We start from the raw sequence: 25,896 nt of genomic DNA, 5'->3' as shown, positions 1-25,896 counted from the left end.
CCTTTGTTTTGTGGGTGGGAGGGATGGATGGAGGCTCGGGACAAAGAAACGCATTACCAAAACTGAGCTAGTGTGTAGGCTTTGCGAGGGGGTGGATGCTCGAGGGAGAAGTTGTGCGGACCCAACCAAACATCTAGGATCAGATTACCCAACCTTAAATTGTTCATTTGACCATTTGAAGGATTGTAAAACAATTTGACCCTAGACCCATACATGAACTATTCCCTGTTTTTCTGAGCCTACGAGAAATGAGTAACAGGTTTTGATCGCTTAGCAAGACAGTTGTTTTCCACTTCTGTTCCAATTCAACCTACCATGGAACTTAGGCTACAACGCTCACCTTATAGAAATGAAATCCATCAGTTCCATGGTGACACCAAGTAACTTGCAATAATTGGTTGTGTAGCTGACATTAGTCAGGGTGACCTTCTTCTTGTACATCTGTCCCACATCAAAATCCTGCAACAGTATTTGGATTTGTGAAATTCCTGCATGTCATTTTGTCTGAAATGACTGCACAGTATGAAATTCCTGCATGTCATTTTGTCTGAAATGACTGCACAGTATGAAATAACTGCATGTTCTGCAATACAATAAATAGTTACACAATGCAGAACAATGTACCTTGAAGAGGATGATTTCTGGTTTGCTGATGAAAGGTGAGCCTTTAAATTCCTTCCCTTGTATAACTCTTTTACCAGCCACTGGAGGTTTCCCTACCGGCAGCAAAGACATATCCTGTCTCTCTGCTCGCGACTGTAATGATTTAGCATCTTCATTTGGAGTGCTCTGGAAAATCAGGGGGGAAATGAACACCAATTCAGGTCATATTTCAAAGTTGAAAAATATCTATATATTGATATACTACAGCTTGAATTTTAAACAAACAGATATAACATTTTGGCATATTTTTCTTTCAAAGCCATATTGGCACAAGAGGGCATGGCCAATGCAACCAACACCATGCCATGGAACAAATGAAATAAACAATATGTTAACAATTATTTAGAGGCAGCATCTCTAAATTCACAAGTACACTACAGTAGACAAACTCTACAAACAAAACAGTGTATGATTGTATTTAGTAGTTGCATAATATGTAGCGTACTGTAGAGACTGGCCTGTAGTTATTGTCTACCAGTGGAGACCATTCTGAATTCTCATAGACAGGCCATTCATGTCCCGCTCAGTTAATCATGGCAGGCAAGGCAGCATCCAAACACAAACAAGACAAGACATCAGCCTTTGAGGGAGAGCGCTAATGTGATATGCATTTAGGAAAATTGCAGTGATTTCAGTCTCACCCTCAAGAGTTAAGGAGCTGAGTAATTTTGGCCTATGGTCCTTTTCTCATTACAACTCAGCTCCCAACCCAAACCCAACCCAATGTGTCGTGATGTTATGAGTACATCATTTGCAGAAGTGCACGTGAAAAGTAAAAACCTTTCCGCATGACTTCTCGCACACAGGACTATCTGGCCTGAATGACTGTCATGTTCCGTTGGAGGCTTCCAAGGCACCAGCAAATGAGAAGTGATGTCTGTCGCCATGGATCTCAAGAGTGGGAGAGAGGCAGTAGAGGAAACCCACTGCTGCTGGCTGGGGAGTAGTAGAGCAGTTCTAAAGCCATCCTTTCTCCTGTTCTATAGAATGTGACCTAGTGGTACCAGTCCCAGTTTAACATTTATTTCTCACTTCCTATTTCATAGTTCTCACTAGTCATTTGTGTTTTCAGATTTACCACAAGCCAATAAGGCTTGATTGACCACACTATAGAACAAATTACTTATGTTTACTATACTTATGGATATACATTTATTTTGAGATGGAACACAAAAAGGAAATGGAGTTGAGCATCATGTCTAATCTCAATATGATTGTATTTGTGAGTTGATGATGATGTGTGTCATTAAAATGGTACCTGGTGAACTTGACGTGTCTGGTCCCAGAGGCCAGTGAACTCAGGCTGCGCCAGGTTGTCAGTGAGGCCCTGCTCCTCCTCCAGGTCCCTGCTCTCCTCCTGGTCAGACAGCTCTGATGAAGAGCTGCTGTCACTAAACACTGTGTCCTGCTGGGAAGGACGTGAGAGGATGTGTGGATGCTCATGGTCGAAAACAGACACATCAAGCTGTCACAACGTGCCTTCAGAGTGAGATGTGCAAAACTCTCTGCCCACATACATACGCACATGCACACGCATACACACACAACGAGAGGGTATTAGGTACCCTATTACTGCTGTGAAAAATAGCCAACTATTTATGGAGTTTTCATGTCATGTGTACCAATTTGTTTTATTAGACTCTTGCTTCAGCAGTCTGAATTCTTCATCTTCGTCTGTGATATTTCCACTCACTCGTTTTCTTTTCTCTTCCTTTGTTTCTGCCGGCTGTGGATCAAGGCTCTGAAGGAGCTTCTCTGGAGATCTCTCCTGCCCTGCCAACCTCTCCACAAGGCTGACTTGGGTGGGAGGGAACAGCAGAGCATGGTGCCTCTTACGTCTCTCTAACAACTCCTCTTCCAGCAGTAACTTGGAGACGATTTCCACCCGTTTGGATTTCTGCTTCTCCTGAAATTCTCTGAAAAATGACCACAACAAGCCATTGTGAGCAAAATAGGATCATATTTCTCCTTGGCGTGTTATTGTGAGAAGAAAACACCCACTCATTGAGTGGGAGAGAGAAGTAGATTGATCAGAAGAACACACTCTTTCTTTCGGTGGAATTCCTGGAGCTTTTTCTGTTGGTACATGTACTTGGTGCTGTTGATACCCTGTGTCTGTAGGGACTCTCTCAGCTGTCTCTCCTCCTCCTCTTGTCTCCGAGCCTGGGCTCTGGCCCTCGTCTGTTGGGCTCGCAGGCTCTCCTGGAAACAACACAAATGTAGAGTGAACAAGGTCAAGGAGGGATGACACTTTCCCTTCGTTCCTGAGGACAAAACACAAACTAGGCTTTCAGTAAGAATAATACTGATGCTTCTTTAAGCAGGGAATATACTGTGTGATTTGAAAACAATAATGCAATGATTGTAGTAATCAATTAGAAATGAGGGCTTCATCACACTGTGTTCACTCCACTAATACAGTAGCAATTGGTCAAGATTATTAAACTGCTAAATCGTACAAAGAGGTCCAAAATGTACTCCCAGCTTAATACAGTAAATCAGAACAAATGTCCGTCCATTGGAAGGCAGAAGTAATTGTGTCACCTGACAATGTGACGATGCCCATTGCCATTTTCCATTATGCTGGACCCTCAGAAACACAAGCTAGGAGCTGAGAACCAGCGCTCTTATCTTAACTCTACTCAATGCTTAAACAATAGCCTTGGGTCGTGGCATTCAATGTTCACCCTCAAAAAAGTGTCCACTGCTTACTTGGGTGCATGCAATGTTGGCCTTCAATGACAGGACTGCCTGCATCCTTTTCTGCCTCAGCCCTCGACTCTGCTGCTCGTTCTCTGCCTCTTCCCGATGCATCCTGGACACAAAAGGGACGTAGCGATCACTCAAGAGCGAAGGAGGGTGCATACATTAATTTGATATGATGTTAATTATGAACTGCTATGAGATATCTGGTTATCAACTCTCTTACGAGTTCATAGCTAAGTTCAATACATTCTATTTGCTCATTTTATATGTGTTACCTGTTGATAGGTTGAACACAGCTGTTACCTGTTGATAGGTTGAACACAGCTGTTACCTGTTGATAGGTTGAACACAGCTGTTACCTGTTGATAGTCTCTTTAAGATACAGCGCTGCTTTCTGGCGGCTAGCCTGGGCCAGCTCTGCGGTCCTCTGACAGTGAGTCTCCTCTTCCTTCTGTGTGGCCGCCTGCCTCCTGTTAACAGACAAACAACATCACGTTCAAACGGAAGGAATCTTTACTAATGACAAATCAATTATCTCAGTAACATTAGACTAGGCTACTGTGTAGCATTTTTTTGTATGTCTATACAGTTAGATTAACCTGGGTCATGACAATATTATGGAAAATGTTATCATAACTACCATGCATGGCACTCTGTATGTAGTCTTTCGTGACAGACATAACGATTAAAATGAAAACGTGATATCTTGTATTGGTATTTATTATGGATCCCCATTAGCAGCTATTCTTACTGGGGTCCAGCAAAAATGAAGGCAGTAATATACATTATAATAAAAAAAAAAGATGCATTAAAATACATTTTACAACATATTCACAATACATTAACTGTGTGCCCTCTGGCCACTACTCTAGTACAACACACAATCCAGGTGTACGTGTGTGTATAGTGTGTATGTTATGGGTGTTTGTATGTGTGTGTACAACATTTCTGGGTGTCGAGATGACTCTGTATGTGACATTAGTATTGTCTAGTTTGTGTGCAATAAAGTTATGTTGCTCACAAAAAAATGAACAAATCAAAAGGAGTGAGCTGCTTTACGCTTTGAGGCACTGTGTCCGGAGCTGCAGGCTCTGGGTGGAGGTGTACTCCTTCTGCAGCCTGGCCTCCCCTCTCTGGGCCTGCAGCGCTTGGTAGGCCTGCTCCTCCTCCTGCACCTCCACACGGAGGAGGGAGAAACCACCCATTTCCACCTCCACCTGACACATTTCCAGTCTGCAGAGAAAGGGGAAGCGGTTGGATGGAGGGAGAAAGAGAGAGAGACAGAAAGGGGGAGTGGGGAGGGAGAGGAGGGGAGAAAGGGTGAATGGGGAGGGAGGGAGGGAGAGGAGAGCGAGAAAGAGGGGGGGGGGGGGCAGGGAAGGTCAAGGATGACAGTGGTACTAAAGCTAGTAGTCAATGTGCAGCACTATGAAATTTCAGCTGGGAACTGAAGAACTCAAGTCTGCAAGGAAAATGGTTTGTTCTAATGGGAGCTTGTGGCATTTGAATCCAATTGCTCTTGAAAAAGCATCTTGGATGCAACAATAAACATCTGTTTTAAGAAAGAATTATAATTGCAAGTAGCAGAAGTATTGTAGCTATTTGCCCAACTGGAATAGCACTCAAAGGGTGAATATCTCTTTATGATAGATAAACTTGGCAGTCACTTTGAAGCCTTGTAATGGGGCCTAAATCATGCTGCTGCAGTAGTGCAGACTCACTCATGTTCTCTCAGAGTGGTGGCCACATGTGACTCCAGCTCCTCCTCTTGCTGTAACTCCTGACACAGGCGCTTGTGCTGGGCTCGGAGGCGAAACACGGCCGCACTGCATGAAAACAAATGGGTGCTAAGAGACATTGTATTTGTTACCTAAGTGTTGTATAAAAGAAAATCATTATCATCTAATTGTTTTGTTTGGATCAAGTCAAAAACAATCCCATTAACATGGGGATAAAGAGGTCATCAGCTGGGGCCATAAATATCAAGCGTCTCAGAGTAGAAGTGCTGACTTAGGACCAGTTTTGCCTTTTAGATCACAATTAGTAAGATTACATGGACAGGGGGGATCTGATCCTAGATCATCACTCCTACTCTTAGTCACTTGATACAGTACATACGCCCCCTGACCTGGCTATATCTGGGTTTGCTTTGTTTGTGCCTACCTGTTGTCGTCCTCTTTCTGTTGCTCTATCTCCTCTTCCACTCGAGCTCTCTGCCTCTCCAGCTCAGAAATATGCAGACGGCAAACTTTGAGCTCCTCTCTGGAAACCAAGAAGTAAAGGCAAAACACTGCACTAAATCTACAACAACAACAAACTACAATGTGAAAAGCTCTCATTATGACAGTCACAAGAACATTCAGAGACTGTTAGCAAGGTAATATGTTGGATGAAGATGTAAAAATGAATTCATGGCCATTTTGTGACTGAAGGTGAATCCATAAAGAAAGGTGATATTTGTTGTGCTGACAAAGAAGCAATGAAGGTGTGCTGAAGCAGGTATAGCTGTGAGATTTCAACGCACCCAACAGCTTTGAATGGCCCAATGTTCTCTTTGCAATCTAATGAAGTACAACATAACAATCTGTGACTGGGCTAAAGAGCTGAAGCAAATAATGATGGATCATTATGCTTCAGGCCATCTGTATATTGGCTAAAAGCCAAGAGCTTAAGAGTGATTTTATGCAGCTATTCCAATATGGCCCTGGCCACAAAAAAAGATTGCCCCACACAATCTACTGCAGTGTGGTGTTTTGTGTCAGCAGAGAATGACCACCATTTATGTTAGTGCTAAAGGTCTGCATCGCAGCTCATTGGGTGCTTAATGGCTTTCTGTAATACAAAACAACAACAAATGTGGACACATTATCAGAAATGCTTCCTCTTTGGCTGAAATTATTTTTCTTTTAATAGTCAAATCAATGAATTACAGAAACGATCCCTTGGTTTAGGGCAGGACTAAAAAGGGGGCATTGAAATGTCTTTGGGCAGAACAAATCTTTGATTTGTGTTAAGGTGGCATACAAAGGTCTGATCCTTGCCAAACACAGGCCATGTCCCAAATTAAACTCCATTTCCTTTATAGTGCACTACAGAAGTATTTTGGATGCAAACACAGACCTGGCTTTCAGCACGTTGTGCTCCTTCTGTCGGTGGAAGCAGTCCAGCTGGTCCAGGTTCCTTCTCAGCTTGAACATCCGTGCTGTCTCAGCATAACTCTTCTTTCCGCTACATCCGCCATCCTCCCCAAGGTCGTCATCATTATCCGCACTTTGCAGATTAAAGAGACAATGGCTAAGGTTTGGTGAATGGTCAAGAATTGATCATTATTAATAACATGGAGTAATCTAACAATATAAAGCACACCACTATTAATGTAAAATTATTTATTGATAATCCTTCATCTCATTCCCAGACACTTGCGCAATAGTCTTGGAATGAGGTTAGATAATCCTAGACAAAATATTATTACAAGTAAAAAGTTAATTATAAGCCAAAATTGGTATGTTGTATAAATAAAGTGGAACATTTAAAGCCGAATTAAAACAGATTTTTCAATGATCAAATCATCTGTCCTCAAAGCAGCAGAGACACCCACCAGTTAGTAGCATCTAACTCTAAAGACAACTCTGTTGCATCCGTTGGTTGCCTTTGTGCTGGGTCCTCTCTGAAGGTCTCCTCTCTTGTGCCTTCATCTGAATTTGTGGGAATACAACTTTATAATGGCTAACTAGCTAGGCTACCGTATGTTTGCATTTGCATGCATTTGTGATTAAGGCCCTACAAGACACATACAGAACAACAAATGTTAGACCCTGATGAAGACAGCTTGTCTGTCGAAACGTTGGATATTAGGTTATTCAATTATTGCATCTGAGCTCCTAGAGTGTGCGGCTCTCCTTCAATTTAAGTGTTCTACTGCGCTAGTCAGCACCTCGCCTAACAGGTGTGCGTTTCTTTCGCCTCCAAAACAAATGTTAGACCTCGAGTTAGCTACCTTCTGTTTCCTCATCTTTCCAAGTGTTGTCTGGAGGATATTCCGAATGAAAAGATGAGATGGAAGCTTCATCTGAAGGACTATCCCTGGCAGGTACGTCCATAAGACCTAAATTGAACAACATTGGTCAACAGAAATAACTTGGAAATGACAAAGAGCTCACAGACCTATGAAACATGCTCAGGTAACGTTAGATAGGCGTTTGCAACAGCCAACCCCGTTGCTAGCATTATACAAACTAACTTGCTAGCGAGCGAACCTGAGTTGAACAAGTAGTGTGCATGTGGCTACTTTAAAATGTTATCTTATCTTGATTGACTGTGTTACCTGGAGTTCTTTCTGCAACTTCGAAGTCGCTAAATGTGTAACTTGCAGGCTAGCTACTGTCTTCTCTTGTTTGAACCGTTAAGCCACTGAAACCAGCTGCTAAACCATGTGTGTTAGTAGTGTTTCCATGGACACCAGAGAGGGGCGGAAGCTTTAACGTGAGATGTGTGTGTGGGTCCTCCCCCCCGTTCTTTCCTTTTTTCAGGCGCATATGATGCAATATGAATTTGCTTTCATCAGAGGAAAGGTACAGTAGCTAGTGTGTTAGACTGTCCATATCCTCTATCTAGTATTCTCTCTCTCTCCCTCGTCTCCCCTCGTCTTCCCTCAGGAGAGTGGGAGAGCAACACTACAGTAGATCAGTGGGTGAGTGACAGAGACAACCAGAAGAAAGGCTTCTGAGTCATTAAACATTGGCATTTTTATTTAAATCAGCAGATCCATTAGTTATAAATACAGGTAACTGCCAAAATAAAGGAAACACTTGAGTAAATGAAGAATACAAAGTTGGGTAAGTGTACCTATTAAGCCGACCAATCTAAGTTTAGATATTTCCAATGTATATACAGCCCTAATTTTCATAAGAAAAGTGGAGCTAAAATTAAAGATTGATATCTCATGTGAAGTTTTATGACTTTACTTACACCATTTTTTTAATGTGAGATAAAAATATTTGATAAAATATGTGAAAAGTCTGGACTGGGCTTAATGGGTACCGAATGTTCCCTTTAAGCCCATGGGTGTTCCAAATAAGCCCACCTCTTAAATAATCAACTTTAATTCATTTCCATATGTAAAACTTACAAACTGACATTTCTTATGTAAACTTAAATGATAATAATCTCCCCTAAAGTTATTAAAATAAATGTATCATTACTATTCATCATGTAAGTAGCATTCATAACAGGGGGTGTCCAATCGTATCCACTGAGATCAATTTGGACCCAGGCTTTTGTTCTTGCCAACCAGTACACACCTGATTCAACTAATCAACTAACAATAAACTTCAATCAATACTTGATTAGTTGAATCAGGTGTGTTACTGCTTGGTTAGAACACAAACCTGCACCCGGATCAGCCTTCGGTGGATAAGATGCCATACATAAACAACTTTTAATTAATTATCTGAAATCTGGTTCACATTTGCTGTACTCCTATTCTTGTTAATTAGTTAAACGTGTCTTCCTAAAGCCTGTCTGAAGACTGTTTCAAATCTCCCTCTCTACTGTATTACAAAGGTACATGTGGTGAAAAAAAATGGAAACACCTGGATGAATGCGGGACAACAATATGACAATTTCCCGGCCCTAACTGCACGAGAATTGTCCAATAGTCATCTTCTTGTCCCTCATTTGTTTAATACTTGTAGGTATTTTATTCCTTCAACCCTGATCTTATTCTCCTCTCTCTGCATCAATGACTACCTGTCCACTCCAAACGTCTTGGAGAGAGTACAAAGGCTTTTAATTGTTCCTAATTGTATTTAATCTTGGTAAAGGCAGCATGGATAGATGCATAATATGCATAGCTGTAGTTTTTGAGTATTTTAATCAACTTATATCTGAAGAAAAAAAACATTTATGCTCAGATTTATTGAATATTATGGATATCAACAAACAATCCCCATGTGTTTCAATGCAAATTGGGCTTATTAGGAGCATACTGGGCTTAATTGGAACATAAATTATTTATGGTAAAAAAGGCAGAATAGCAAAGTTTATTTGGAAACCAATGGTCTGGGGTATAAATATACACAATATATTACAATATTATACAAAGTTAGTATTGATAATATTGAACAATATTTATTCCATTTGCTACTGTACCCTTTAAAGGTAGACTCAGCTAAATGACTTTGCAACGAGCAGCACCGCAGATATTGAGATGAGCGAGTATCTACGCATGTGCATGGGTTTGCTTCACACTGTTCACAGCATGGTAGCCAGAGTACCAAAACAGCAGAGAAGTTGAGCCTCGCACTTCAATGATCTTAGTTGTTGTGGGAATTAACCCACTATGCTGTTTATTTTCTGCATCTACGTCATATGGCTGAGTCTACCTTTAAATGAATATCCTAATTCCAAGTTACCTGCCCTCTACGGAGAGGTGCATTACTAGGATTTCGAATGTTCTTTGTGTATCTTTGTTAAAAAAAAAAGAATAATGAAATTCATGTTATTGAAACATATGATGTTTATGTTACCATTGTAATAATACAACTGCATAATTTAAGTAGGCTGTACTTGGGACTTGTATTGAAATACGTAGGCGAACATACAAGTATAATAGCTAGGATGCTTATGACCATATTATGTGAGTGTATTGTCAACAATTTCATGGGTGTCTTGACATTGACATCCAAATGCCTGCCTACAAAAATGTACTACACCCCGCAGTTAAGCGTTAACTTGAGGGAGAGTATAGCCTGAGTCATAAAATCAACTTATATAATTTTGACCTACATACAATCCACCTCAATTATGACTTCTTTGGGCAGCTCTGAGCGGCTTATGCAAGATCATTATTTGAATTTCATCTTTAGGTTTAATGGACTGTGAATCATTGGTGTGAGACTCTTCGCCCATTTTGTTTTGAAATGCATTGATTATCTAAGTTTAACTGACTAAACGTGTTAGTTAGAAGATTGCTTTCTGTGTCATAGGACCGTGACAAAAACAAAAAGGGTGGCTGAGGCGTTAAATTCTGATGTAAATGTTCACTCACTGAAGAATTTATTATGTTACTTTTGGAAGATTATAATGAACATCTTACATGTACTTTTTCTGGACTGATAAAAATCAACACCAGCTCAGCAGAATTTTTGTTCAGGGTTTGAAGTGCAAGCTGGAAGAAAAAGAAAGATAACATCTTGGGGTTTATGTAAATTTGGTAGCCTATGCAAGAAGCCATTTTTAGTCCGTATAGGCGTACAAGCAATTTCTAAAATGCAATAACTCCTGATTTTGATTCTAATCTATGTCACTATGCACAAAGGCCCAAAAGAAACAGATTAGCTTACACATGAGGGAAAAGGCAAGGCATGTGACCTTAGAGGGGCAAAGCAGATAACCACTCCTTACAAGAGTGGATTAGTGCCACCAGGAGAGGAGAGAGAGAATATCCATCCAATCTACTGTATTGTGTAGCATACTGTAGGCCTATAGCTTAATATTAAGTGTTGCAACAATCCATGTTGAAAATCCTCAGGGAAGCAAACAGTGTTTTTATTTCTGAATCACTTCCTCCTTCCCTTGGGTGGAGCAAATTAAACCAGGGCAGGTGCATTGTTATGAAAATACTTTCGTCACAAAATAGGGGAAATGTGATATCTGAAAATGTAATTGTTTATTTACTACATAAATTATTTACTACATAAAAATGTTTTAGCCTACATCATAAAGGTCTATTTTGAATAGATTGGAGTGAACTTGTAGGTATACCTGGTTCTTACCACATAATAAAAACAGATTTCTGAAGGGTAATTTTCTAGGCCAAAATAGGGGTAAAGTAAAAAAAAAAAAAAAAAGATATTTACATATCATAAACGTGACTATTGTTGGATGCGTAATATTAATTAATCTATTGTTAGTTTTGATTGAACAAAACGAATAGGCTTGTGCAGATGACAATAATACTGAAAGTTTATCAAATCCATTATATAATTAATTATCTGTTGTATTTTTCTTGCCTCGAGTTTACAATGGAGAAGCGTTTTCATGCGTGGACGATTTAATCTGACGTTGCTCAGCGAGCAGGCAACGCAGTGAGAGACAGATTAGTGTGGTCCTCTCTCTCTCGAGCCAATGCTGCGAAAGGGGAGCGCAAGAGTGTGCTCCAGTAAACTAGGCTGCTGTTGTCGTCTGAGCAAAGAGTTGACTCCGTGCGTTCTGTACGCTGGGCTGGGACAGGGACAAGACGAGGCGCGCGTGTGTGAGCAGATCATGAGCCATCACAACATTTTACTTAATCATGATCTTCCTCCACATTATGGGACCGTAGGAACACAGTTTGTGTGATCCCCTTCGGTTATTTGATCGTTTCTTGTTGTGGGAAACTTTGGCCAGCTGTTGAAATGGACATGATAACTTTCATGTTGGCGAGCCTTGCCCTCCTGAATATCAGGGACAACATTTTCACCAGGTAAGATGACCCTATTATAGGCTACGGCTCTTTTGACTAGGGTTACGGAGGAGACTTTCCCAGAAGCTTCACTAAGGATTTAATAGAATTGTGTTATTTTGGAATAGCCTATATTATTAAATTAGGGACCATTTTTGATGAAATAATAGCTTCCTTTGCCCTTATTTTGTAGGTCAGCTGTTGCTATGTTCTGATTTATCCTGACCGTTTAGATGTCTCAAAGCTTTTAGTTAATTTCTGCGGGTGTTTTCAGATTTTGAATTATATTTACAACACAATAAGCACATTGAGGCTATAACATATGTTTCTGATGTAGCCTAGATAATGTTTTAATGGAAACTAATTCCTAACCTACCTTTTTTTGATTTGTCCAATTTGCGTAAAATGAGCTGATTACATTAATTCTTAAACCTGATGACTTCTCTGCAATAGCAGAGGAATAGCCTACCCACGTACTGTATGTAGCCTTTGAGCAGTTAGTTACAGCTTAAGTGCTGTGGGGCCCATCATCAACATAGACACACATGCTGATCATACCTTCATAGTAAAGATAACGAGATAGAGGCAAGCGAAAGTGGATGTGTGTACAATGTCACACCATAACTTAAAATGAGTTGTTAATAGTAATGAGATGATTATAATAACAGCATGTTGTTACATAGTCATTTTATAATTGATTTTTCATAGCATTGTAATGAAATTGAGTGGTCTTTGTTATAACACAAGTGGAATGAGGAACAGTTTCTATATACACTCTTGTACTTACAAAAAACAGTCTACACCATAATAACTATGCAGTGGCAATGCAAATACTATGCAATTACTACCTCCACAAGGTTATTGTAATAGTCTGTATCCATCCATTTTTGCAAGTTGCCTCTTGACATCAGAGTGACACACATCCATCCTGGTCGTGTCATTGCAACAGTCTCTAAACTGTAAACTGTTGAGGTATGTTCCATTACAGAAGTGTTGCAAACTGTCCCAGTTCAAAAGGTTGTACAAGGTTGTGAATCCTGGTAGCGTCCTGCCACTCCTGACAACACATACCAGCAGAGGGTGTAATTGTTATTAGAATGTGATCTTTCGCAGGTTTTTCTGAGATGTGTGTGTCAATGTCAAATTGAAGATATATTAACCTCGCTTCGTGAACTTGATGCATTAGCAGTTTTTTGCCACTATACGATCCCCCACATTTTCATTTGTGAGTGTTTTGGAGTAGCAATCTGACAGTGCCTCATCTCTCATTTCCAAACCATTTAGAAACAAAATTCAAAACATTTCCTTGAACATTGCTACTTGACGATGTGTTTTAAAAAATAAATAATTTAAAGCCAGAATCGGCTCTGGCAAAATATTTCGCTACCTTTGGTGTCAGTCACAGCTGTCCTTAAATGGATTCAGGTGACATGCACCATACCCTTGGTTGTGATAGTCCTTAGAAGTTACCCCTCTTCTGGATAAATCCTCTTCAATGTAAGGCTGCATTTACACAGGCAGCTCAATTCTGATCTTTTGCCCAATTATTGTCTAAAGACCAATTAGAGGAAAAAGATTGGAATAGGCTACCTGTGTAAACACAGCCTATTGAGGGCAAATGTTTAAATGACAGACAGTTTTCACTGCAATGTGATCTCACTTTTTTTTTTTGTCACATTTTTGTAATTTTAAAATATTTAACATTTGGGATTAATGTTTCATAAAGTGTGTCCTGTAGTGCAGTTTATTTTACTCACACAAGACCTAGGCCTAGTAAAAAAGTTATGCCTTTTATTTCTATTTTTTATTTTATTTAACCTTTATTTAACTAGGCAAGTCAGTTAAGAACAAATTCTTATTTACAATGACGGCCTAGGAACAGTGGGTTAATTGCCTTGTTCAGGGGCAGACCGACAGATTTTTACCTTGTCAGCTCGGGGATTTGATCAAGCAACCTTTCAGTTACTGGCCCAACGCTCTAACCACTAGGCTACCTGCCACCCCATTATTAAATATCTGCATTAAAGGAAAACGGGTGATTGTTGCAGTACTACTGGAAGTAGTCCAGAAATGCAAAGTTGAAAGCGGTTCAAAGAAAAACATCACAAATATTCAAATGTGAGAATTAATTCATTCTTGTTGGCTTACTGGGGTAGAAGTGGCATAGTTAGTGACCTTTTGCCTTGTCTAGGCAGTCTCTTATGCCCTACTGGAAGACATGGTGGCCCCATAGGTTAGATACCCTTAGTATGTCCTTTATGGATGCTCCCTATGTGCAAATCAGGCAGATGCTATCGCTGAGGGGTCCAGATATGCTTTAGCCAAATGGCTGCGGGATCAGCAGTGGAACAAAGCACAGTTACACTACATTGGGTTTGTGGTGGAAAGGCCACAGTGCGTAGAGAGAGCTTTCAGCTTAGAGAAGCTATAATTTGGTTAATCAAGGTTGGAAATGACAGAGCTTGGATGTGCCATATCTATGCAAGGCCACCATTTCATGTCTGTACAGTTTCTCTACTGATTGGCATTTAAAAGGCTGCAGATTTAATTAGCCAGCTTTACGTGCTGTCAACATTCAGGAATTACAACATAAACAAAAAATGCAAGGATGACTAGTGCGATTCTCTCTCTCTCTGTTCTCAGGTACAAATTGATGTCATTGTATGAAGCAAATTAAGCTTGTTACTGCTGTGGCTACATTACAAGGCTTTTATATTTCTATCCGAGGCAAGAAAGTCTGCTTCTTTTGTGTTTAGTCTCCCCTACCTCAGCTCTCAGTGGCTGTATCTGAAATGGCACCCTATTCCCTTTATTGTGCACTAACAATGTCAAAAAGTAGTGCACTATATTATAGGGAATAGGCTGCCATTTCGGACATACCACGTTTGTTATAGCTGGTAAACAGATGGTTAGCGAAGCAGGGCCTCAGGAGATCCTGCTAATGAACTGAAATTAAAGACTAAGAGGAACAACATCGACGGGAAATTGACTTTGAACTGTTTGAACAGAGAGTGGGGGGTGAGAGAGTGGGCCTCGCACGTTTACAGAAACCCCCTCGAGACTAATCAAATGCTCAGTCCCATTAGCATTTCATGACATCACATTTCCTTTGCTGAAGGCATAATGTGTAGCCTGTGGTGTGGTGCTATACACTGCACTGGAGTTACTATAGGTAGACCTACAAGAGGAAGTCAGTATGTAGCCATTAGCCGAGACACCACCGCTTTAAACAGGTCCCATCACTTTATCAGTTAGGTTATTAAGTTAGAACACCTAGTTGTCGAAGAGGAAGGCCACAAATGGAGGAACCTATGGGATATTCCAATATCTATAGCATACCAGTTAGAATGAAGAAATGTATTGGGCATGCACTCTAAATAAGTGGTATGCTACTGTGGATATTGGAACTTAGTCAGGCTGTTTTTATTTTTGCTCATTTGCCTATATCTTTACAGGACCAACAAAATCAAAATCCAGAGTATTGTAAACAAACTTTGTTAAACTCTTTGGTTTTTGTTTAGGTGGCATATGTTCTGCACAGTCACATTTCAATTTGACCTCACAGGTTCAGCACATTGTGAGTTTCTGAAGATATGATTTCAATCACTTTCTAACTGCACCCCTTTTTGATTTGAACGAAACCTTCCATACATGTTTGCCCACGGTAGAAGTGGTCAGAAAGTGACTTTTTGGACCTGAATGCCAAAACATTCAGGAGATAGAAGTGCTCAAAGTTGACCCATTTTGCATACCCCACTCGACCATGAGACATCCATGTGTTCATCACTGGAAAAGATAAACGATTGAGTTTGATATAATGTGAAAGCTTACAAACAGGGTTGTCAAAAAATTATGTCATTTTTTTAAGCTTTAATGTAAATTATTCAAGAGTATGCTGTGTCTCAACTGTGTCACAACCGATGACGGGCACAACACAAACACCTCAGATGATAGCTACAGCATTTGTGAAAAATTGCACAAAAGAATTTGCTAAAAAAATATGCAAAATTGGTGAACTTTGAGCATCTCTATCTGAATGTTTTGGCTTTCAGGTCCAAAAAGTTACTTTCTGACTACTTCCATCATTGGCAAATATGTATGGAAGGTTTCGTTCAAATCAAAAGGGGTGCTGTCAGAAATGGATTGAAATCATATGGAACGACCCAACAGCTACCTCTGAATATAGAAGCCGCTAATTAGGCTAGTGATAGACTACAGCTGCCGATCACATGGAGACAGTTCATTTGATGTATTAATTCAGTCAATGTTCTCATCTATTTATGTCATAGGATGTGATTAAAACCCCAAAATACAAGCGCAAAAAACATTCCATGGTTTTAAAAGACAAAATAAAAAAATGTCTGGTACATTTTAGGAGTATGTTTTAGCTACTATGTAACGACTATGAACAAAGGGGTAACATGTCAAAAGGTCTTTATTCGTTTGAATGTTGTTCGGGGAAGCACCTCTGCATGTCCTGAGTGCTGTCTGTCCTCTTACAATACTCTCTCTTGTCTCTTTTGAAACCAGTGGTCTGTTCAGGAGGGTGCAATGTTACTAAACTTTATTCAACTAGACATGCATTTAGAACATATCACTATGATTGTCAGTCAGGTAGAATAAGGAATTTCTATCTGCAGCGTTTTACATCACTAAATACAACACATAGTAAGTTAGATCAGAGTCAGAGTAAGACAATTGGCCCTTTGTCTCATCCAAGAGTCCACAGAGTGAGCCCTCATAGTAGCTAACACTGCCTTCTGGTGGTCCGTTTCTGTGTGCACTGTGTTCAGTCAGAAGCAGCACATATAAGATTGGGGTCAGGAGTGCTGATCTATTATCAGTTTAGCCTTTATATTATAATTAATAATATTTCATAGACAAGACAAGATTACATAGATCGGGAATGATCCTAGATCTGCTCTACTACTCTGAGACGCTTCATGTGTATGTGTCTTGAAGCTGAGAACACAAGTCAAGGGTTTATGAACTGCAACTTAGCCCAGAAATGTGTGGAATATGAAGCTCTCAAGTGAGATAGCTTTGTCCATTATTCCAAAATCCCTAATGGATAATAGGCACTTTGTAATAATGTATTATTGTAATAAGTTTGCTCTTTTCTTTCATATCCTCCAAGGATAATTGCATGCCCACCGATCTTGATCGCAAATCTATGTTCAACATGAAAATGCTAATACTGTCTTTGCCTCTCTAGCTTTCTTCCTTCAGGGCTTCTCCAGTGCTGCAGACGCAGAGTGCTCAAGTGTGCTGTGTTTGTTCCCTATAGGGCCATGCTGAGTGACATTGGGGACTATATAGGTTCAGACATACAAATTTCCTGGTTGCCTAATCTGGATGAGTTAATGAAGGGCTATGCGCGAAATTTTCGCCCTGGGATAGGAGGTGAGTATGAGATCTACTGCTTGTGGCATTGGATTGCATTTCACCCCCTCACATTTACAGTCATTCTTAGCATAGCAAGAACCAGGTATATAGGACCTAAGCGTTTTGAAAATCACACTCAAATGATTTTGACTCCTCTCAAATTCATCATATTAAATTCCCCTGCCCCCATTTTGTCATTTGTAGATCCTATTTGAAATAAATATTTACCCCTATGTAAATAAGAGGTTGGAATCTATTAAAAGCATTTGTGTTTGAACGTGACGCAAAAGATTACAAACAAAAGCAATTAAGCGTTGGAATGAGTTTGCAGAAGGGATTATTTAAATGATGCTTTGGAAATGGAAGATGTGCGTAGTGTTGCGAGAGAAAAGAAAGGAGCATTGCTGGAGAATGCCTTTGCTAAGAATGCCTGGCAAATGTGAAACATCCAATGTCCACAGCATTAGATTTCTCAACCTCACAGCTTAACTCAGCTAAGCAGAGGTGAAAAAGCATTGTCGATATAAGAACCACCACCACCACAATGTCAGGCCTTGTGAACCAGTAACTAGGCTACTACAGCCAACAATTTACACACCTATAGCTCAACATTATGCTCAACAATGATCAATAGTCCCACTCCCTCCTTACTTCCTCTCATAAATAAGATAAGATAACATCTCCCTCATATATTATTTAAGTGCTAAGACAGCTACCATAAAGCCCTACTGATGGGCTATCTAAGGCCATTGAAGAATCATGCACATCAGTTGGTGTGGTCTTATTCTGTCTATTCAATTCACATCCCTTCACCATTTCAAATTAGAAGGAAAGTGGTGCTATGATAGGTGTCTAGAATCTAAACAAAGAAGTGTAACACTGAGCCTCTCCCAAAGGGTCACTAGTCAAAATGAGCTAGGTTTTAGTGACAGGCTAAGGGATTATGGATTGCAATTAGTTTTAAAATCCTCCAAAATGGGTTTCATTGACTTTGACTGTCCTCCCACTTGTCAATGCTGATGACTGCTATCTCTATGGTGGGTAGGATAATGGCTATAGAATACAATTTGACGTAAATGGTTATGGGATAAGTGCTGAATGGTGGAGAATGGTAATGTATGATTCCTTAATGTTTGGAATAAATAGCCTTTCAGTTCTGCTTCGGTGATCCTGATCTCCCTCCCTTTAGATTTCCTCCAAGTGTCCACGATCTCAGCAGCACAAATCATGCTTATCATCGAGCAAACTACAAAAGAATGCTAGCTATGTATGCGCTTCTAAATACAACACCACTGCACAAGTCCATGAGACCCCCAATGTCATGTTTATGAATGTACATAATGCTATGTCACTTCCAGTAGAGAAATGTTAAGTGCGGTGGCCATTGATCCTTATCTAGGGGTGTCTTTGGGAAGGAGGGAGGGAGGGAGGGAGGGAGGGAGGGAGGGAGGGAGGGAGGGAGGGAGGGAGGGAGGGAGGGAGGGAGGGAGCGATTGTTTTCTTTTCTCACTTCTTTTCCCACAGGCTCACCCGTGAATGTTGCCATGGCTATTGAAGTAGCCAGTATTGACCACATCTCTGAAGCCAACATGGTAATGTATAAATTCACCTGCAGGCCTTTATACAAAATGGTTGCCATATTTCACTGCTACTGTACTGTTGCAGTAAAACTAAATGTGAAACTACCACTTATGTGTCATCCACATCAGCCAATAGGGATTCAGTCAGAGCATGCATCTTATGACAGGTATCCTTCCTTCCTCCCTTGAGGTATTCAACAGATTCAACCAGGTTGTATTGGTGAAAAGCAATAGTCTTGTAAGCTCTATATTTTTCTTCTCTTAACTAATACCGTTCAAATCAGTGATTACCCTAGGGAAAGTATTAAAGGAGACATTTGAAAAGTATTGAAACAGGCCCTTTATCCATCTCCTATTCTCCTAGCTACAGTACTGCCCTAAGTCTCAACATGATCCACCACTCAGTCTCGTACCAGAGTTGGCAATGCCCTTGGCTCAGCTTTGTCCCTGTGTGTGTATGTGCCTGTGTGTCTGTGTCTGTCTGTCTGTGTGTGCATGTGTCTGCGCGTATGTGTATGCCTACTCTCATTGTTACCGTGTGTGACTGCTTGGCAGGAGTACACCATGACCATTTTCCTGCGTCAGAGCTGGCGGGACGACCGCCTGTCCTACAACCACACCAACAAGACCCTGGGACTTGATAGCCGCTTCGTGGATAAACTCTGGCTGCCCGACACCTTCATTGTCAACGCCAAGTCTGCCTGGTTCCATGACGTCACCGTGGAGAACAAGCTGATTCGCCTGCAGCCTGATGGGGTCATCCTTTACAGCAGCCGGTGAGGAGGGGGAGAGTGGGGAGGGGAGGGGAATGGGGAGGAGAGAGGTGGAGATAATGTGTGAGGAGTAGGAGCATAGATCGAGTAGGAAAGAAGGAGGAGAAGGAGGAAAGGGGTAGGAGAGATGGACAGCATGGGAGGAGGGAGAGAAGAAAATGGTGTGGGCTGGAGAGGCCCTTTAACGATTGATTTGCCGTGGTCTGAAGTTAAGGCTATATAATGCCTAATGATAATGTCAAAGTGAGAATGACTAGGGCCTACCGTTACGGGTCAAGTTACTATTGTGGTTGAAGTGGGTGTTTACTAAATGACTTGTTCTCCTCTCAGGATCACCTCGACTGTGGCGTGTGACATGGACCTGACCAAATACCCCATGGATGAGCAGGAGTGTATGCTGGACCTAGAAAGCTGTGGGTTGACTTATATTACTTATATAGACTTGTATCTATTTATATGATCTCAATACCGGTAGTCTGTCATGTTCCCTACCACTCTTAATTGACCTTTACGATCACATATTTGTGATCATTGTTGAGTGGTCCCTGCAGCGTACCATTGCAAATATGTGATTGGAACAGTAGCAACAGAACGTATGATGCAACAAATGCGTCTTAACAGCTTTGTTGTCTGAAAAGCATCTAAACAATGTGTTGTACTGATGGGAAATAAAGGTCTACACAACTTTATTCCTCCTGTAAAAGACAAATGCAAACTTCCTCATCCAAACATCACACGGAACACATCCATAGCCAAACTCATTCCATAACAGCTAGACTTGTTTACAATGTACCACATCTCTGGTGAGCACAAGGGATACATTTTAATATTGTTTAGAAAAGTCAGCTAAGCTAACAGCAGCTAAATTCTTTATGATGGCAGCCATGTTTGTTTATGTTAACTCCCTAATCCTAGAATGCCATTCACTATAGAACGCAAATAAACAAAGTCAAAGATGGCTGAGCCCATTGCCTGAAAAATATGAACTTAGTTTGGCCACTTTTAAGCATATTACAAATATTTGATGTACTTGTTACAGTGTATACAATAACCGGAGCACATGATTTGACAAGTTGTTTACCGTTTTTGACAGATCACAAAGCAAATAAAATGTTATCACCCCAAATACAAGCCTGCTGCCTAGCCTAACCATAGCGCGAATGCTAAACATGGATGACGTCATGATTTGGCCTCGTATTTTTACGAGTTCCCTGTTGTCTTAAAAGTTGTTAGAAAATAAAAGTTGTTAGAAAATGATTTGAAATTGACAAGTTGAAATATAGCCTATAGATAATTAGCAGGCAGCATGCCTTGGTTTGAGGGCAGCGTGGGTTAACTGTCCTGTGAGTGCATTCTGACATCACACGCATAAAAAAACTCAGGCTGGGGTGACCTTTAGAGATATTTGGAACTCACAAGTGAAAAGGTTAATGGATGGCTCTCAATAGTCTACAGCAGGGGTGTCAAACATACAAATCATCCCGCGAGGGGGTCTAATCCAGGCCGTGGGTGGTTGGAGTTTTTACCTTTTTTAGAATTTTTTGTTAGAATAGTTTTATTTTGGGCGGGGGGTGGGAGACTCAAATCGAAACTGTGTAGATATGATAATGGTCCTACATTTATACAGTTTCTTGACTGTCCAACTCGCTAATAATCACCAAAATAAAGCTAGACAGTCAGGGAGCACTGTAAATTCCCAAAACGATGGATAGAGAACTTTTTTTTGACACCGAGGAAATATAACCAATTTTCAGTACGGCCCTCCAGAAGGTCGATTGCGGCCCCCGGGTCAAAATGAGTTCCCCTGCTTTACAGCATGACTATTGATTTCCCAATTCGAAGTAAAGGTGGTTTTATTTTCTTCCTGGTACAGTAGTTCATTGATCATGTCATTGATTGGACAGATAAATCCCACACCTGAAACAGTCTCTTATTAAACTTAAGGGATCAACCTGCCGGCTCTGGCCTGCTCTACAGAAGAGGACAGGAAAACACTTTAGACTACTCCCAGTGTCTGTAGAGCTGCATGTAGGCCGTAATATAAAGGGAAATTGTGTACCACGAGTACCAGAAGCAAGGCTAGAGTCAATGCCTTACACATACATTTAATATTCCAATGATGCTCCATTGTTGTTGGGACGAATATTGGTTGACTGCTTGTTTGTTGACTGCTTGTTTGTTGACTGCTTGTTTGTTTGACTGTTCCAGATGGCTACTCCTCAGAGGACATTGTGTACCACTGGTCTGAGAGTCAGATACATATCCACGGACTGGACAAACTGGAGCTCTCCCAGTTCACCATCATCGACTACAAATTTGTCACGGAGACGATGAACTTCAAATCCGGTGAGCTTCCCCCACCTATCCTCGTTTCGCTATCACCATGGTTACTGTACTTAACAGCCAGTGTGATGTCCGTGAAATTTCTCTTCATTTCTATACAGAGCACTTCAAATATGCCTCTTTCACTGTACACAACTCTCCGTTTTGGTTCATGCTTTTGAACGTTGTCTTACCATGCGTCTTGTGTATGAGAGACCCTAGGACTTTTTAACTAATATGTTTTGAACGCAGACACCTCTGTGGGTATGTTCTATGCACAGACAGAATGGCTCATGTTATTCATAGAGGATGTGCCCCCTCCTCTGAGTCGGGTTCCTCTAAAGATGTATTCCTTCTTGGGGCATTTTCCTTGTAATTTGCTCTTTGGGGTCTTGGTCGGGTTAATGTAGGACTTTGTGACAATTGTTAATATAAAAAGGGCTTTATAAATCATTTTGATTGATTGACTGATTGAAAAGCTAATGCTGGTCTACTTTTTCACTCCAAGCCGGACGTTTCCCGCGGCTCAGCCTTCGCTTCCAGCTGAGACGAAACCGAGGCGTCTACATCATCCAGTCCTACATGCCCTCCATCCTACTGGTTGCCATGTCCTGGGTGTCCTTCTGGATCAGCCAAACAGCAGTCCCGGCTCGGGTATCCCTGGGTTAGTATCATGCTAAGAGTATTCTGTTAGTGATATTGGGGGCGTAGTCTGCAATCTAGTCGGCCTGGAATGCGGCTATTAGCTTGCTGTGAGTATGTCAGTAGATAAATGACAGGGAAAACACAGATTTAATGAGACAGCAAGAATTCAAAGTGAACTGAGTGTGTCTACTTGTACATTGACCTATAATTTGAAGAAAATAAAGTGCATTATCATTGAGAAGTATATTCATAGTTATGTGATATGCATGATGACAAATTATATTTGATTAATGAAAAAGGTGAAACCCTCATCACAGTTCAAGTTGTAGATTCTTATCTTAGGTTGTTTGTGTTGTGTAAACCAAAAACAATCCTTAATAAATATAAAGAAAATGTTTTCCATCTTAAGGGTGCAATCAGCAGTTGCTATATCAGTTTTTGGACTTATAAATTAATAATATGTACCAATTGATTATTGAATATTATAACTTATACATGCCTCATGAGCTTAGTTCAACTGTCGTACCCCATCAGAACCCAAAATAAAAAGTTTGTTTTACGCCAACGTTTGTGAACAATGTAAATGTAAACAAACACTCTATGGCCTCAAAACATGGTTAAAACTATACTTTTGATACCATAGATGGTCAGTCCTTGCATCCATAGCACTGTCTATGTCATTTTTCCAGGCCTGTCCCTCAGCTTTTTACTGAAATAGGGAGGGGATTACGATTATTATTTCTACTGCTGATTGCTGCTTTAAACAAGATTACATTTTTTTTACATTCACTTTTAATTTATTTCACTTTCAATTTTTTATTTAACTTTATTTCACATCAACGATTGAGTGTGGACCTTCCTCTTTTCTATTCAAAACAAATATGTAATTTCCATATATATTTTGGTAAAGGGATCACCACTGTGCTCACCATGACGACTCTGATGGTGAGCGCCCGCTCATCTCTCCCTCGAGCCTCAGCCATCAAAGCGCTGGATGTCTATTTCTGGATCTGCTACGTGTTTGTGTTCGCCGCGCTCATCGAGTATGCCTTTGCTCACTACAACGCCGACTACAGGCTCAAAGAGAAGGCCAAGAGCAAGGCCAACAAGATGAGCTCCGAGGTAAGAAGGGAGGACAACACTTGCCCAACTGTGGTGTTCCCCAAGGTTTAATGGTAGGCCCGATCCTCATTTGACCCATTTATACCACAACATTCATTCAATGTTCACGTAGTGTTCAAGGGACATTGGGTTGACACAATAGGTGCAAACAATGTGAGTAGGAACATACAAGCACTTGCATTTTGAACATGCAGAATTTCCTTTGGGTTCCTTGGGTGTGAGGTAAAGATACTTCACAAAGGAATTGACTGTTGTAGCCTTTCTCTATTGACATATCTCTCTCTCTCTGCTTCTCCAGTCAGTCGTAAAGAATGGGAAACAGGCCATGGTGCTCTTCTCCCTGTCCGTGGCTGGAATGAACCAGGGCCTGATGGTGTCCAGCCGCCGTCCGCAGCGCTCCGGCGCCGAGACCGCCGAGGAGGAGGACGTGGAGCACAGGAGGGGGCGGGGGACCACAGCGTCAGAGGAGAGAGAAGAGGATAAGAAGTGCTGTAGTTGTTGTTCCAAGTGTTGTTGCGCTTGCAAGCCCCTCCAAGCTGATACCATAGATGTCTACGCCAGGGCCGTGTTCCCTGCCACCTTCGCCATCGTCAATGTGATCTACTGGGTGGCGTACACCATGTGAGTTGGGAGGACTAAGGATGGACAGGCTGGCACCATCAAGGACGGGAGTACTGTACATAGAGGAAATCATGCCGCTTTGAATCCTGGGACTTATATAGGGGCACCGACGTAAACAAGGCTTCCTTAAGAAGAACTGGATTTATGTATAATATGGTGAAGTAAGGATCTGGTAAATAGCAGATAAAGTACAGTAGATGGACGAACAAAATCAGATCAGGTATATGGACATGTTCTGAAGTACAAGTTATGTACAATGGAGCCTTGAGCGGTAGTCAATGTCTTATCCTCAGTGAGGCTCACTGTATGATAACCCAGCTGCTGACTTTTATCTCCAAAAACCTCCACTAGCCACCCAAACTCTACTGCTGCAATTCCCTTAGATACTGATTGCTGCCCACTAAGCCATCGCAATGGACTGACGTTCAGCTATGTCCTTTTACTGTACATGTATGAACTCGGCTCACACCAGCAACATACACAGTACACTAATGTATCATTGCTGAAAACTAATGTGCACAACAATTGCTGTTCGCTTAACTCACAAACACATCTCATGTGATGGACTAACTGTTGAAAACAAGCAACTGTCCAAACTTCATGATGATAAGATGAGGTGTAGTCTACTTTGCTGCAGGGCTTATTCTCCCCACCGCCCCTCCTCCCCTCCACCATCCCACTGCCCCTCTTCCCCTCCACCATCCCACTGCCCCTCTTCCCCTCCACCATCCCACCGCCTTCCCCCACTCCTCTTTTTTCTCCTTCTATAATTCCTCCACCCGTTTTTCCACTCCAGTTTGATTTGGGCTGCAGAGCATCTTATCTCCTCCAGCCAGGTCTTCCTGTTTCCTGTTTCCTGATTATTATTATTATTATTATTATTATTAAAGGACTTCCTCCACTACCTGTGTATCTCCACACTGGAAATGTTCACTTTGGAGTTTTAATGCCTCGCCTTAAAGTTTTGGAACAGTTGTTTCTCATGATTGTCTCTAGAATGTCTGAATTTTTCTCGAAAATCCAAATGTTTAGCCTCATTGCAGGCATTATGGATTCACTAAGAGCATCAAGATTTTTTTTAGCTACAATACATTTCATATTCAGTGATCCCCTTTATGAAATCAACTCAAGTTTGAGGAATAGACTCATTTGAGGCATGGTGAATAATTTAATCCGATATCCAGATTATGCACTTTGAAATATGTGCAGTATTTATAATTCAGATGATCTCAGGCAGCATGTCCCTTTGTGTATGTAACAGTAGATCTGGAACCTCATGGGGGTATAACATACTGGTTATAAAATAATGAACACTGTGGTCCGCTAGAAGTCATTGCAGAATCAGGTGTGCATGATGTACATGTATATACATGATGAAGTAAATTCTAAATTGCATCTCTAACCAAGAATAAGATAGGGGTTTATTTGCAGTATGGTTATTACTGCTTATTACCTGTTATTACTGCTTACTAGTACTTCTACCGGTTGTTGTCTGTATGGTTAGGAAGTACCATAAAAACTATTGTAACCTCCTAGCTATATTCCCTTAGTGATCAAATTACATTTATTTATAAAGCCTTTTTTACATCAGCAGATGTCATAAAGTGCTTATACAGAAACCCAGCCTATAAATCTA

General features: G+C 40.9%; 2 protein-coding genes across 2 annotated transcripts in view; one reads left to right on the top strand and one right to left on the bottom strand.

The window, feature by feature from the left end:
- Nucleotides 1-6,566, bottom strand: part of cfap74 (cilia and flagella associated protein 74) — a 72,139-nt gene extending 65,573 nt beyond the window's left edge. The window contains exons 1-11 of the mRNA XM_039011492.1: nt 6,490-6,566; nt 5,533-5,631; nt 5,091-5,195; nt 4,429-4,602; nt 3,729-3,839; nt 3,376-3,478; nt 2,708-2,865; nt 2,357-2,579; nt 1,922-2,101; nt 625-789; nt 341-459 (exon numbers count right to left, since the gene is read on the bottom strand). Coding sequence (XP_038867420.1) covers nt 341-459; nt 625-789; nt 1,922-2,101; nt 2,357-2,579; nt 2,708-2,865; nt 3,376-3,478; nt 3,729-3,839; nt 4,429-4,602; nt 5,091-5,195; nt 5,533-5,631; nt 6,490-6,566 — 1,514 coding nt within the window. The remainder of the gene's footprint in view (nt 1-340; nt 460-624; nt 790-1,921; nt 2,102-2,356; nt 2,580-2,707; nt 2,866-3,375; nt 3,479-3,728; nt 3,840-4,428; nt 4,603-5,090; nt 5,196-5,532; nt 5,632-6,489) is intronic.
- A 5,199-nt stretch (nt 6,567-11,765) lies between these two features.
- LOC120060710 (gamma-aminobutyric acid receptor subunit delta-like) lies at nt 11,766-24,264 on the top strand. The gene is made up of 9 exons (XM_039010113.1): nt 11,766-11,833; nt 17,100-17,215; nt 18,722-18,789; nt 19,333-19,553; nt 19,881-19,963; nt 21,759-21,896; nt 22,381-22,536; nt 23,428-23,639; nt 23,938-24,264. Exons 1-9 carry the CDS (start codon nt 11,766-11,768, stop codon nt 24,262-24,264), a joined length of 1,389 nt encoding a protein of 462 aa, XP_038866041.1.
- Nucleotides 24,265-25,896: the final 1,632 nt, after the last annotated feature.

Source organism: Salvelinus namaycush, chromosome 16, assembly GCF_016432855.1.
Source record: "Salvelinus namaycush isolate Seneca chromosome 16, SaNama_1.0, whole genome shotgun sequence".
NCBI classification, from domain to species: Eukaryota; Metazoa; Chordata; class Actinopteri; order Salmoniformes; family Salmonidae; genus Salvelinus; species Salvelinus namaycush.
The sequence above is the reverse complement of the archived record's forward strand: the minus strand, read 5'-3'. Positions and strand labels throughout refer to the sequence as shown.

Bases quoted from the DNA above. Each gene is read 5' to 3' on its own strand.
- LOC120060710 (XM_039010113.1), top strand. From the start codon at position 11,766: ATGGACATGATAACTTTCATGTTGGCGAGCCTTGCCCTCCTGAATATC. The intron at 18,790-19,332 runs GTAATGTATAAA...ACTGCTTGGCAG, and splicing joins ACATCTCTGAAGCCAACATG to GAGTACACCATGACCATTTT. The intron at 22,537-23,427 runs GTTAGTATCATG...ATTTTGGTAAAG, and splicing joins CCCGGCTCGGGTATCCCTGG to GGATCACCACTGTGCTCACC.